Source organism: Oncorhynchus mykiss, chromosome 18 (assembly GCF_013265735.2).
Source record: "Oncorhynchus mykiss isolate Arlee chromosome 18, USDA_OmykA_1.1, whole genome shotgun sequence".
Classification (NCBI taxonomy): Eukaryota; Metazoa; Chordata; class Actinopteri; order Salmoniformes; family Salmonidae; genus Oncorhynchus; species Oncorhynchus mykiss.
Window position 1 is genome coordinate 16196669 of NC_048582.1, and position 15559 is coordinate 16212227.

Here is a 15559-nt window from a genome sequence, read left to right on the forward strand (position 1 = left end):
TGAGCTTGGGAGACATGAGGGCCAGAACATGGCTAATGAACTGGATGCTTTCTTCTCAAGATTTGAATCTGACGACCTTGTGTCGGACATAAAACAAATGGAAGCATCATTACGAATGTTTGAGAGGGTTGTTGTTAGACAGGCTGATGTTGTGAAGTTGTTCCTGGATGTAACTCCCACTAAAGCCCAGACAAAATAACTGGGCATGTGTTAAAGCACTGGGCTGAACAATTGGCTGGTGTTTTTACATTTTCCATTCCTCGGTCGAGCAGCTACACATCTAATCCCTCTGTGCTGAATGACTACCGCAATGTCGCCTTGACATCCTTAGTAATGAAATGATTTGAGAAAATTGTGAAAAGTCATTCTCCGCGCCACCGAGAAACTCCTCGACCCATTTCAGTTTGCCTATCAGCCCAGCAGAGGAGTTGATGATGCCATTCTTAATCTTCTCAACATAGTCTATAGACATCTAGAGGGTGCCAAATCCCCTGTCAGAGTTTTATTTGTTGACTCTTCTTCTGTTTTCAACACAATCCAGCCTTACATTCTGTCACAGAGACTCATTCGGGAATTCTCCTAAGATGGGGGGCTAATTTTGTGGCTGTTGGACTTCCTGAGCCAGAGGTCACAGCGGATCAAAGTAGGTCCCCACATGTGGGACATACGCACCATCAACAGAGACTCTCCTCAGGGATGTGTTTTGTCCCCACTAATTCCAATACTAATAGTTGTACTATAGTTGTACTATTGCATGATGACGAGGAACAACATGGCCCGGTCCTTTGTAGAGTGGTGTGATGAATCACACTTGGTCCTCAATACCAACAAGACCAAAGAGATGTTCATAGACTTCAGGAAGCGTATAACACCAACCTCTGCAACATCTTTCAGAGGTCAGAATATAGAGATTGTAGAGGAATACAAATATCATGGTGTCCTCTTGGACAATAAGCTTCAGTGGAGTAAATGTACAGACCTGATCTACAAAAAGAGTCAACAGAGACTGTACTTTCTCAAAAAGCTGGGATCTTTTAATGTTGACTTTACTATATACTGACAATGTATTGTTTGTTGATTTGGCAATGCCACTGTCAGCCAGAGAAATATGCTGAGAAGGATTATCACCACAACAAGCAAGGTACTTGGAGTCACACAGACAGTCCTGGATGAGATCCTTAAGGTCAGGGCCCTCCGCAAGGCACAAAATAATTTTGGACCCAAGCCACTTTAAACATGTACATGACACTGCAACAACATTTCCCCATGGGGACAATAATGTCAGTAAAGTAGGAACTGCAGGACTTTGTTCCAACTAGGCACCACACCAGACCAACTGAGCTAATTGATCAGTTCAGCGATTGCCTAAATTCAACACACCTGGTCTTCTAGGTCAGTTAAATCAAAAACATATTGTGCCTGCGACCCTCTAGGACCAGGGTTACCTACCCCTGCAGTAGATAAATACTGTAAGTTCTTAAAGACACAAAACCTGCAAAGGTCTTGAGACGTTCTGAAACAATCCACATCTCTAAAGTGGTAACAGTCATATCAAACAAAACAACATGGAAACAGTTGTCAGAACTGAAAACCTCCTGAATGACAACCATGGAGTAAATCAAACAGAGCAGAAGATTGCGAAATAATAGGTTTTTCAACAGTACAAACTAGCAAGGGGTGACAGTGACAATCTTTATCCACAGTGTTACCTCTATGGGTGACATTTTGCAGTGCAAAAATGCAAAGATGTCAAGATAAACCAAAACCAAGCAGGTTATTTCAAATACTCATCACAAGTACACCATTTACATTTAACATTTTCCTTGCAGATTCCAACTGCATCATTCACATTCAATATATGCTAGTCCACACACTGCTAACTTTAAACTCACATTAATAATCACCTTCTCATACTGTATGTAGACGTCACTAAAACATGTTCTTCAAATAAATGTCACCACTAATAATATGAGAAACACATTTCTGACAACATCACCACATATCTGCATGGTCAAAATATCCCTATAGAAGTACCATGTAAAAGGTGTGTTAGTGTTACTGCCTGTGTTTAGTGGGCTGATTGTTATTATTCTGATTCATGGAGTAATCTCTACAAGACTTCTCTCCAAAACGCTGTAAACTGTATCCGTGGCAACCCCAGAGTGAACCCCTGAAGCTCCAAGGTTGGTGACCTGAACATCCCCTACAGTGTGATAAACAGTATCCAGGGCAACAGTATTCTGATTGTTGCCTGCATCCCTATAAAGTTATACCATCCATCAACATTGTTTACTGTAAACAGAGTAGAATAGGTTCCTTGAATTTAGGAGGTATTTGCATAAGAGAAAACATGGAAATATTATGGGTTGTGGGATTACTGCTGTGGACTCTCTCTCTCTCTCTCTCTCTCTCTCTCTCTCTCTCTCTCTCTCTCTCTCTCACACACACACATAGATTAAAAGTTTTCTGGAATGGGACAAATACAACACTACTGTCTTGTGGTGTGAGGAAGCATGTGTGTAGTGCATGGAAGGTTGTGAATATAGTACAGTACATGAATAATGTTGTGTTTGTATTACTTTGGGGACCCTGTCAGCAGGTTGCATATGGATCAGAGTCAAGTTAAGGTAAGTAACACTTACCACAAATTCTACCATAAATTCCACCACAATACATTCTCAAAAAGTCGATCCAGGTGTCTTGGGGATATTCTGAAATGAAATAGAAACTCAAAAATGTAAGACAATAACATGTTCATTCAAATAGTTCTTTGTTTTCACTGGAATCCAAATGTTCTGTGAAGTAGTGAGTATGAATAATTGAGACAGGAAGAGACAGAATCATCCTACCTGTCTTTTTCTTCCACACCAAAAATCCTGAGGAGTACAAATATACACATTTTATTTTCCATGTTGACCCATGGTTCAGTAGCTTATGTGTCATGTTTAACAGAGTGAGAAATAACCCCTCTTAAAGTACAAGTCTGTGTATTAACCATTCTGTCAGCTGTTGAGTGTGACTTCACCCACATTTACATGCTTAAGCTGCAATAAGGAGACATCATTTCTGAGAGCATGCGTACAGTACCTGCACCAGGCCGACTTCAATGTGAAAGTAACCAGTGCATAAAACAGCCGACGACGAATGCAAACTATGATAGATAAATACTACACATGCATTGAAATAAAAGCCATACATCAAATGACATACTAAGGCCTACAATCGACAAGGACGCATGAAGACCTAAACGAATTTCGAAAATCACTAAATCTACACATGCTTTTTTAAGGGAACCTAAGGCTACGTCCGTGACTCAGCACTGCATAGTGGAGCTCCGTGGCGTGGTGCTGAATGGACAGTGCCTCTGTACAGGTAGGCATTGTGGAGCTCCGTGGCGTGGTGCTGAATGGACAGCTCCTCGGTACAGGTAGGCATAGTGGAGCTCCGTGGCATGGTGCTGAATGGACAGCGCCTCTGTCTAGTCGACAGCTATATCATGATTTAGTTTGTGGGCAGTTAGAAATTTTTTGGGCATGATTAGGTAGCCTACAATGCGCATATGAAAATAATAACTGACACGCAGAACTTTAGAAATGGTAGGAATAACTGTAAATTGGCACTCCAGATGAAAAAGGTTGCCGACCCCCTAGACTATAGCCATCCTTGTGGAACGGAGCACACAGTGTAGATCTATAATGACCTCCCACCAACAGTCTTTGTAGAAAGTGGGAAGAGCACAAGACAATGTTGGTGGGAACTCATGATAGTGTCTTCAACGACAAAGGAGAAGAGAACACGAACAGACTAAAAACCATAAGTAGCCTAGCTTATATAAAACAAACAGGACATTTATTTTGGGGAAGTTGTTCAGTTGTGTTTATTTTTATGACAACACATGAAACCAAAATGGCACTAACCTCCTGGGCCAATTAGGCTACAGCTATCACAACCTATATTTTAATAGCAAAAAAATAGCTTTTGGTTTTGAATGGTCACCAAAAAGGAGGACTCCACCACCTCCCAATTCCCTGGCTATCAGATTACATGGTTTACAAGGCCGAGTTCAAATCCTGACATCAAATTCAAAGCAATCGGTGACCAGCCTAAACTGCTGACCGGCAAAACAAACTGTCACTCTCTGTTCTCTACTTTCTAAAAGTGAAAGAAAAGGCACCATGCTGGCAGCTGCTCTCCGAGCCATGCCAATGATTTTTGTCTACTTTAAATGATTGTTCTTGAGTGACTGCTAGATCCTGCTATACCCAATGGAAACCCCCAGGGTTAGGGGTAACTGATTACATGTAACCTACCCAACCAGGGAAACACCACAATTCTTATGGTAAAGCCAAACACAGCTAAAATGAACAATCCTTTTATGGACCTGCAGATAGGCCTTATGCACCGTCACATATTACAGTTATAGTGGATGGTTGATATGGTATCGAACATGTAGCATACTTGTGCGACTAGGGGAGAATATCAAAGGCATACTCCTTGCATCCTCTTTCCTACTTCTCAAAACCCATTGGATGAGAAAGACAGAGGTCCCTCCCCTCTGACCTTCTCCTCCAATAGGTTTTGAGAAGGAAGCGAGGAGAGAGGATGCAAGGAGTAAATAATTCAGATTCTACCCATGACTTATTATTAGCAGTTTTCTAACATGATGTTTTATTGATTTGTGATGTACTTCAAGCGCGCCGCGATGGTGGGAAGTATTTCCATAAAGTTCAGCTTTCCCCAACTTTGGTTCCGCCCTGTTCACAACCCTCGTCCATGCTACCAACTGTCCCCCACACACTTTGCTTCTCTTCCACTGGAAATAAATGGCTTTCCGTGGTTTCATCACCCATGTCGTCTTCAGAGAGGCACTGTGAGCCTTTTCTTTAAAGTCATGTTTGTAGTTTGTTTGTAACAACAGTTGTATAGTATGTTGACTGTGGCTATGTCTTCATATGTTTAGGTTAACACAGTAATTACCATTCCTTTAAATGATTAATTCAGGTTAGACTAATCCATACTGTGCGGGGTCCAAATTGGTGCCTCCCTGTGACACATTATGAAGACTGTTCCCTACAGCAGGTGGTGCATCTAACCCCTTGTCTTGACTGTAACAGTAGCCTGAACAGTACTGTAATAACAGGTATCCCCTTCAGGGGGTATAGCTCACTGTTGTTGGTGCTGTTATGTCAATCTGTGATTCACAACTATGTACATGTACAGTGATCTGTTACTATAGATGTGCTGCTCTTACCTATTATGACAGCAAACGCTACAATGGCAACGACAACCAAAGCAACAACAGCACCGATACTGGAATGCTCTGAAATGAAAACACATTTTGTATTGATACTTTTGACAGGAGTTGATCAGGAACTCAACATTTTGCCACACTTAAAATGTCCTACAACACTAGCAGTGTTACTAACATATCAATACATAAGACTGTAACACACTTGAGTGTCCACTCACCTGGACCAAACACCTCTCCAACTGGCTCACTGACATTCGAACTAACAGCATTACTCAGCTTGCAGGTGTACTTGATTCCATTGGTTGATTCAGAGACACTTAGCTGTTTGTCTAAGACCTTGGACACCCTCTCTCCCTCTTCCCAGCTGTAGGTGACTGGTTCAGCATCAGTGGTGTCACCCTCACAGGTCAGAGTGCAGGAGGTTTTGTCTGGGTTACAGGAAGAAGTGATGGTGGGTTTGGGGACTGCCTCTGTAAATAGAGGAAAGAAACAGGAATCATTTGGGAAAAAGCTTGTGAGGCACTGCAATACATAACCTGCTGTTTCTACACGGCTGCAACACGACTGTTGCGTTATATAGACTGCTGTGCTATATAGACTGTTGTCTGTTGTGTTATAGACTGTTGTGTTATATAGACTGTTGTGTTATATAGACTGTTGTGTTATATAGGCTGTTGTGTTATAGACTGTTGTGTGTTGTGTTATAGACTGTTGTGTTATATAGACAGTTGTGTTATATAGACTGTTGTGTTATATAGACAGTTGTGTTATATAGACTGTTGTTATATAGACTGTTGTGTTATAGACTGTTGTGTGTTGTGTTATAGACTGTTATGTTATATAGACTGTTGTGTTATAGACTGTTGTGTGTTGTGTTATAGACTGTTGTGTTATATAGACAGTTGTGTTATATAGACTGTTGTGTTATATAGACTGTTGTGTTATAGACTGTTGTGTTATATAGACTGTTGTGTTATATAGACTGTTGTGTTATATAGACTGTTGTGTTATATAGACAGTTGTGTTATATAGACTGTTGTTATATAGACTGTTGTGTGTTGTGTTATAGACTGTTGTTATATAGACTTGTCTGTTATGCTAGACTGTTGTGTTATAGACTGTTGTGTTATATAGACTGTTGTGTTATATAGACTGTTGTGTTATAGACTGTTGTGTTATATAGACTGTTGTGTTATATAGACTGTTGTGTTATAGACTGTTGTGTTATATAGACTGGGTTACAGGAAGAAGTGATTGTGGGTTTGGGGACTGCCTCTGTAAAGAGGAAAGAAACAGGAATCAATTAGGAAAATGCTTGTGATGCACTGAAATACATAACCTGCTGTTTCTACACACACACACATACACAGACACACACACACATACACAGAAACACTTACTGATAACAGATAATGTATATGTCTTGTGAAGCAGTTTGCTGTTGAACTCCACAGAATAAACTCCACTGTCTGTTTTCTCCAATCCACTGATTCTCAGCTCTCCAGTAGTATTGTCCAGGGTTGTGTGGTTTTTGAAGGCACCATAGATATCCAGACCACCAAAATCCTTGTCCCACTCTGCCACCTTGTTCTTCCCATGCTTCCATATGATGCTTATGATGGAGTCAGGCACTGTGGACTTGTCCGGCGTCAACACGAGCTCACCTCCCACTTTAAGATAAAGATCTGGAAAGCAGACATTTCATACATGTATCAGAGTATCAATGTATCCAGGGTAACACATTATGGTTAGGGTATAGATATGTAGTCCTAACCATATTGGCATTGAACTGACATTATTATCAACCTTTACTTTTTATGTATAGAATTCTGTTTGCTGATGTGTATCTGGTCTATGTAGTCTGACCACTTTGACTAGTATGTCCCCCCCCACCACCACCACTGGAGCAGAAATGTATCTAGACTACACCACAGATTAAAGTCTTTGTCTATACCCTGTCCACTATTATATCACTAGCTAGGTTTCCATCCAATCTGCGACTGATTTTCATGCTATTATTCTAAAATCTGCATAAAACAATAATCACATTTCCCCTCAGAGATATGTTTCCATCAGACTGACTTTTTGATGATAAAAGTCTGAGTGATGAGGTAGTGTACATAGCCCTCCACACCTCTCTGATTCAGAGGGGTTGGGTTAAATGCGGAAGACACATTTCAGTTGAATACATTCAGTTGTACAACTGACTAGGTATCCACATTCCCTTTCACTTTACAGATAAATTCCCATGTACCAAATGAAAAATACATGTTTAAATGGGTGCCAAAGCATTTTCAACTATACTGATGGTTTGTCACAAACTGCTACATTATATAGACTGTTGTGTTATATACTGTTGTGTTATATAGACTGCTGTGTTATATAGACTGTTGTGTTATATAGACTGTTGTGTTATATAGACTGTTGTGTTATATAGACTGTTGTGCGTTATACAGACTGTTGTGCGTTATACAGACTGTTGTGCGTTATACAGACTGTTGCGGTATATAGACTGTTGCGGTATATAGACTGTTGCGGTATAAAGATTGCTGTCTGTTGTGTTATATAGACTGCTGTGTTATATAGACTGCTGTGTTATATAGACTGTTGTGTTATATAGACTGCTGTGTTATATAGACTGCTGTGTTATATAGACTGCTGTGTTATATAGACTGTTGTGTTATATAGACTGCTGTGTTATATAGACTGCTGTGTTATATAGACTGTTGTGTTATATAGACTGCTGTGTTATATAGACTGTTGTGTTATATAGACTGCTGTGTTATATAGACTGCTGTGTTATATAGACTGTTGTGTTATATAGACTGTTGTGTTATATAGACTGTTGTGTTATATAGACTGTTGTGTTATATAGACTGCTGTGTTATATAGACTGCTGTGTTATATAGACTGCTGTGTTATATAGACTGCTGTGTTATATAGACTGTTGAGTTATATAGACTGTTGTGTTATATAGACTGTTGTGTTATATAGACTGCTGTGTTATATAGACTGCTGTGTTATATAGACTGTTGTGTTATATAGACTGTTGTGTTATATAGACTGCTGTGTTATATAGACTGTTGTGTTATATAGACTGCTGTGTTATATAGACTGTTGAGTTATATAGACTGTTGTGTTATATAGACTGTTGTGTTATATAGACTGCTGTGTTATATAGACTGTTGAGTTATATAGACTGTTGTGTTATATAGACTGTTGTGTTATATAGACTGCTGTGTTATATAGACTGTTGAGTTATATAGACTGTTGTGTTATATAGACTGTTGTGTTATATAGACTGTTGTGTTATATAGACTGTTGTGTTATATAGACTGCTGTACGTTATATATATATTTTTTTATTTCAGCTATTTAACCAGGTAGGCCAGTTGAAAACAAGTTCCATTTACAACTTCGACCTGGCCAAGATAAAGCAAAGCAGTGTGAAAAAAATCAACAACACAGAGTTACACATAGGATAAACAAACGTACAGTCAATAACACAATAGAACAATCTGTATACAGTGTGTGCAAATGAAGTATGGAGGTAAGGCAATAAATAGGCCAATAGTGGCGAATTAATTACAATTGAGAAATTTACACTGGAGCGATATATGTGCAGATGAGGATGTGCAAGTAGAAATACTGGTGTGCAAAAGAGCAGAAAAACAAAAACAAATATGGGGATGAGGTAGGTAGTTGGTTGGATGGGCTATTTACAGATGTGCTGTGTACAGCTGCAGCGATCAGTAAGCTGCTCTAACAGCTGACGCTTAAAGTTAGTGAGGGAGATATAAGTCTCCAACTTCAGTGATTTTTGCAATTCATTCCAGTCATAGGCAGCAGAGAACTGGAAGGAGAGGCGGCCAAAGTAGGTGTTGGCTTTGGGGGTGACCAGTGAAATATACCTGCTGGAGTGCGTGCTATGGGTGGGTGCTGCTATGGTGACCAGTGAGCTGAGATAAGGTGGAGCTTTACCTAGCAAAGACTTATAGATGACCTGGAGCCAATGTGTTTGGCAACGAATATGTAGCGAGGACCAGTCAACGAGAGCATACAGGTCGCAGTGGTGGGTAGCATATGGGGCTTTGGTGACAAAACGGATGGCACAGTGATAGACTGCAACCAATTTGCTGAGTAGAGTGTTGGAGGCTATTTTGTAAATTACATCGCCAAAGTGAAGGATCGGTAGGATAGTCAGTTTTACGGGGGTATGTTTGGCAGCATGAGTGAAGGAGGCTTTGTTGCGAAATAGGAAGCCGATTCCAGATTTAACTTTGGATTAGAGATGCTTAATGTGAGTCTGGAAGGAGAGTTTACAGTCTAACCAGACACCTAGGTATTTGTAGTTGTCCACATATTCTAAGTCAGAACCGTCCAGAGTAGTGATGCTAGTCGGGCAGTCGGGTGCGGGCAGCAATCGGTTGAAGAGCATGCATTTCATTTTACTTGCATTTAAGAGCAGTTGGAGGCTACGGAAGGAGTGTTGTATGGATTTGAAGCTCGTTTGGAGGTTCGTTAACAGTGTCCAAAGAAGGGCCAGAGGTATACAGAATGGTGTCGTCTGCGTAGAGGTGGATCAAAGAATCACCCGCAGCAAGAGCGACATCATTGATGTATACAGAGAAAAGAGTTGGCTGCGGGGGGTGCAGAGCTGTTGACCGGGGTTGAGGTAGCCGGGTGGAAAGCATGGCCAGCCGTAGAGAAATGCTTATTGAAATTCTCGATTATCGTGGATTTATCAGTGGTGACAGTGTTTCCTAGTCTCAGTGCAGTGGGCAGCTGGGAGGAGGTGCTCTTATTCTCCATGGACTTTACAGTGTCCCAAAACCTTTTGGAATTAGTGCTGCAGGATGCAGATCTCTGTTACAGGCTACTGTGCTTTATAGACTGCTATGTTATATAGACATTTATCTGTTATATAGACAGCGGTGTTATATAGCCTGCTGCGTTATATAGACTGTTGTGTTATATAGACTGTTGTGTGTTATACAGACTGTTGTGTTATATAGACTGTTGTGCGTTATATAGACTCTTGTGTTATATAGACTGTTGTGTTATATAGACTGTTGTGCATTATATAGACTGTTGTGCGTTATATAGACTGTTGTGTTATATAGACTGTTGTGTTATATAGACTGTTGCGCTATATAGACTTGTGTTATATAGACTGTTGTGTGTTATATAAACTGTATTATATAGACTGTTGTGCGTTATATAGACTGCTGTGTGTTATATAGACTATATTATATAGACTGTTGTGTTATAGAGACTGCAGTGTTATATAGACTGTTGTGCACTATATAGACTGTTGTCTGTTGTTATATAGAGTAGACTGCGGTGTTAAATAGACTGCTGCATTATATAGACTGCTGTGTTATATTGACTGTTGCATTATATAGACTGGTGCGTTATATAGACTGTATTATAGACTGTTGTGTTACATAGTAAATGTGCCCAATCTGGTCTTGGCACATGCGCTCTAGCCAACAGCTACAGTGGGGGTAAACTATCTACATTATGACATTATTATGGATGAGAGCAATTATTATTTTTATTTGTCAAATGGCCGCAAAGCATCGATCGTCGTGTCACCAAAATAAGAATGTCAATATTTAATGGAAAGGAGCATCAAACTCATAACCTTGCACTTTCACCACCCTGTGAAGTTCATCATCATTTATTTCATCTGTAGTCTAATAAACTGCATACAGTACCTTCCCGAGTCACAGTGGGAGGACCACACAACATATCATCACATGACTCCAAGTTTACTTCGATGTGATGGTTATTATATCAAAATTTGTGCATAAAGGAGGGAAGGCGTTATGGGGGCCTGCCCACCCTTGCCTCCTCCTCCAAATAAAATATTTAAATAGTGATCATTTATTTGACCGAGACGCACGCCAACAGAAAGAATCATCAATCTCAGATAAAGCATCAGAGCGAGCGAAACAGCGCCCCTCTGTCTCTGTATGTGTAGATCATGTATCTGATTCTGTCTGGACAAAAGGAGTATGACATGTCATACTTTTTCTGGCCAGACAGTATCAGATACATGGGCTACATATAGTAAGACAGAGGGGCGCTGTTTCCCTTGCTAGTTTCAGCAGGGAGGAAGAGGCTAAGCGAGAGGGTTCACTCTCACCAAAATCTGTCCTGAATAAGCCCGCAGTCTCCGGACAATTCTTGCACATTCATTGTTACATTGTGTGAATTGTTTGCCCTTTTGATTTTGATCAATACCCCATGTAAAGGGAAAGGGGATACCTAGTCAGTTGCACAACTGAATTTATTCTACTGAAATGTATCTTCTGCATTTAACCCAATCCCTCTAAATAACGTATTTCTGTTTTTAATTTGTAACCTGTTTTCAGTTTGTCATTATGGGGTATTGTGTGCAGATTGATGAGGAACATTTTTTATTTAATGCATTTAACAATAAATCTGTAACGTAACAAAATGTGTAAAAAGAGGTCGGAATACTTTCTGAATGCACTGTATGTAACCAGTAGGCCTAAATACACCATTCATCACTGTCATTTGGTTACATGAATTACTGTTAATGCAAGCATTCCATTCATTTACCGTCATCATTTTTGGACTGGAAACATTGTTTGCAGAGTTCACAACCTACTACACTTGTGAGAAACAAATGTAGGTTAATTTAATAACCGTCATTTAGGAGTTGTACATTTTTTTATTGTCTTTTGTTTTCAGTGCTCCATGTGAGCAATGAGCATGTGTAGTTTCTCTGTCCTGATAATGTGGAGGGAGCGTGCGTGCAGAACTAACCAGTTGAATGGGCCTTTGATATCCACAGGTGGACACGGCTTGCGCGTTCACATTTTTTTTACAAGGTGTTATAGTGAAGCTCATAGGCAGCTCGTGGGTTTCAAGTTTGGGGAAGCTTACAACTTATCTTACCGTTTCTACCTATCTGCATGAAAGTTTAAGCACGGCTGGCCCTTAAATGTACACGGAGAGCTAACATTAATGATATGCATGTCAATCTCTCATGGCTGAAAGTGGAGGAGATTGACTTCATCAATGCTTGTTTTTGTAAGAAGTGTTGACAATCTGAATGCACTGAGCTGTCTGTTTAAACTACTAGCACACAGCTCAGACACCCATGCATACCCCACAAGACATGTCACCAGAGGTCTCTTCACAATCCCCTAATCCAGAACAGACTATGGGAGGCGCACAGTACTACATAGAGCCATGACTACATGGAACTCTATTCCACATCAGGTAACTGATGCAAGTAGTAGAATCAGATTATAAAAACCAGATAAAAATACACCTTATGGAACAGCAGGTACTGTGAAGAGACACACACACAGGTAGACACACACATACACGCACAAATGTTAGCACACACACTCTACACAGATGTACATTGTAATATTGTTGTATGGTGGTATTATACATGTTGTATTGTAGATGTGTAGTGGTGTAATAATGTCATATGATGTACTGTTTTATCTTTGTTTTGTGTGTAATGTAAGTACACTTAATGTGTTTGGACCCCAGGAAGAGTAGCTGCTGCCTTGGCATCCCAAATACTTTAGGGGAAGCCAGCCTCCTTAATCTGGCCTCTGGATCTGATGCGGTCTGGACAGAAATAGTATAACATGCCATACTCTTTTGGTCCAGACAGAATCAGATACATTGTCTACACATACAGAGACAGAGGAGCACTGTTTCGCTCGCTCGGGTTCTTTATCTGAGATTGATGGGTCTTACTGTCGGAGTGCGTCTCAGTCAAATAAATGATCAATATTTCTATATTTTATTTGGATGGGCCCCCCTAAGGCTCGCCCATAACGCAGGGCCTGCCATGATCACGCAGACCCGTCTGTAGGTTTTAGCCTTGGTTAGGCCAGGATTCAACATCTGATCACTTCCTGAAGTTGGCTCTGTGTGTAGCTAAACGGAATATGAAGGGTGCGGTCCGTAACGTAACCCACACAGACGTCGTTTAAAACCATTATTCAATAGGAAGAGTGTGTTTAGGCCATCACTCCATAATGTCGTTTATGATTTCAGATTGCCATGTTCCTTATTTTCTTTGATATGAATCCCACTCGGCGGCTGCAGCGCGGTGTTCACAAGGCACGTTTAGTATGTGATGTTGTAGGCTAGGCCATACAACTAGCACACAATAGCAAACAAGTAGCCTAACAAATATTAGGTAGGCCAAACTCTACGTTTGGTTCAGTCGGTTCAACTTACCTTCGGAGACCACCGTTCGCACCAGATAAAACCAGAAGCACAATCGGATAAGCTTAAGTTTGGACATCTTTGTTAGTTCGTTCGTTTATTTCTATAGTAAATAAAAGTAAGTTCAAATGAGATATGCTAAAACACTATGTGGTTCATAGCCTTGCCTACCGAGGCTGTGAAAGTGAAAGTAAAATGTGGATTTTAGTTCCTCCCTCTGCCTTCCTCTGAAGTCATGACCACTTGGTTGAAAATAACGTTCCATTTGATTTGTAAATCATGTTTAATAGCTGAAATACAATCACACTGTATACCAACACATTGTATTATGTTGATATGCTATAATAACTTTTGTATGCTATAATAACGTCTGGAATAATCCTTGCCCATACATACCTGGTCTCTGGCGCCTCCCTGTGTGTATAATTGGCTACAATGTACAGAATTATATATATCATTTAGAATTGATAGGATCACTGTGCTATAATGTAACCAAAGTTGGTAATATTGTAATATTCAAAGGTAACTTAATAACTATAGTTCATTTAATTTTCCTCCTGTCCACTGAGCCTACTGTATGAGGCATGCACACTAAAACAGTCACACAATGAAATATTTTCTTATGAAATAATACATTTGCCATCTTGTTGCATGGATCAAGATTTAATTATAATTCACATTATTCAGAGTTCATAAAAATCATAGTAGCCTAGGCTAAACATGACAGCACATACAGGATAATTACATGATACATAATAACCCAAAATAGATAGAAAAGGAGAGATGAGTTTACTGGAGAGAAACAAACCTTCCCTGTACAGAATCTAAATATTTATCAAACAAACTATATATTCAACAAGTGCTTTTCAACTGGTTTCTTCTGGTACAGAGGCTGTAGCTGTACTGGTCTGGTCTCTGTTGGTACAGAGGATTTAGCTATACTTCCCTGTGAAGTAGACAGGGTATCTGAGCTACTCTCTATTAATGTACAAATTGTATCTGAGCTCATGTCTACTGCTCTGGAAGGTGCACCTGAATTGTAGTTTACTGGAGTAGATATTGTACCTACATGCTGTGGCTCTGAGACCAGCTGACAATCCTGGACTGCTTCTATCAGGAGTGTCTGTACTTTCAGACACTGAGTTAGTGGGTCTCCCCAGACCTGATAGGCCAGGTGTTCCTCCCTCTCTGTCCACCTGACCACTGCTCCTCTGGGTTTCCATTGTCTTCACTACGCTTACTTGTTCTACACCCATCTGATAGCCATGATATTGTCTTATAGATCAGGGTAATCATTGGGTCTTGATGTATGGGAATTCAGGATGGGGGTGTTTGTTTGGGAGGAGTTAGTTTCTTTCACCTCTATCTCTGACGCTCCATATTTGTTCTTTCTCTGAGGGGTTGGTGGAGACCTCTGACCGTCAGTCTGGCTGTTGAGTGTGGCTCTGCTGGATTCCTCCTCTTCCTTCCCTTCATCCTGTGTTCTCTTCCTTCCCCTCTCCATCTCTTCTACCCTCTCCCTCCCCCTCTCCATCTCGTCTTCCCTCGTTCTCTTCATCTCCCCCTGTCTCTGCATCATAATCTCAGACCATTGCCTTACGTGACTCCTGATCAGATCCATTCCCATAATCCTCTGTCCCCCACAGTGTATCCTGATTGTGCTTCAGGCTGTATCCATCTCTGGTATCCATCTCTGGGCTTTGGAGGGGGTCAGATGAGACAGTGACATAGACTCCTCCCCTCCCTTACTCTCTTCCTTCACTTCCCGCTCTCTTTCCATTATTCCTTAGTCAGTGTCCTCACTTGAGATCTATGCTGGAAGGCATTGGAATTCCGGCCCTGATTCTGATCATTTTGTTTGAGGTGGCTGTTACTCACAATATCACCTGTGTTATCAGTAGATCCTGCCTCATCTAGTAACGGCTTCTTCTCTTCCTCACTCTCTCTGGTTATCACAGCCTTGCTGGTGTGGGTAATCTGGTTATACTTAACAAAAAAGGGGTAAATGGGAAAGGGGGATACCTAGTCAGTTGTACAACTGAATACATTCAACTGAAATGTGTCTTCCGCATTTAATCGA

General features: G+C 40.6%; 1 protein-coding gene across 3 annotated transcripts in view; it reads right to left on the minus strand.

Annotated features, from left to right (window-relative positions):
- Positions 1 to 13692, minus strand: part of LOC110495661 — a 29151-nt gene extending 15459 nt beyond the window's left edge. The window contains exons 1-6 of one of the 3 annotated variants that reach the window (XR_005037385.1): positions 13490 to 13690; positions 6652 to 6937; positions 5470 to 5721; positions 5252 to 5320; positions 2850 to 2876; positions 2643 to 2711 (exon numbers count right to left, since the gene is read on the minus strand). Coding sequence is in view for 2 of the 3 variants with exons in the window: in XM_036952007.1 (XP_036807902.1) it covers positions 2643 to 2711; positions 2850 to 2876; positions 5252 to 5320; positions 5470 to 5721; positions 6652 to 6937; positions 13490 to 13558 (772 nt within the window). In the remaining variant the exon portion in view is untranslated. Of the gene's footprint in view, positions 1 to 2642; positions 2712 to 2849; positions 2877 to 5251; positions 5321 to 5469; positions 5722 to 6651; positions 6938 to 13489 lie in introns of all 3 variants that reach the window. The other 2 variants (XM_036952007.1, XM_036952006.1) reach the window with 2 other exon arrangements.
- Positions 13693 to 15559: the final 1867 nt, after the last annotated feature.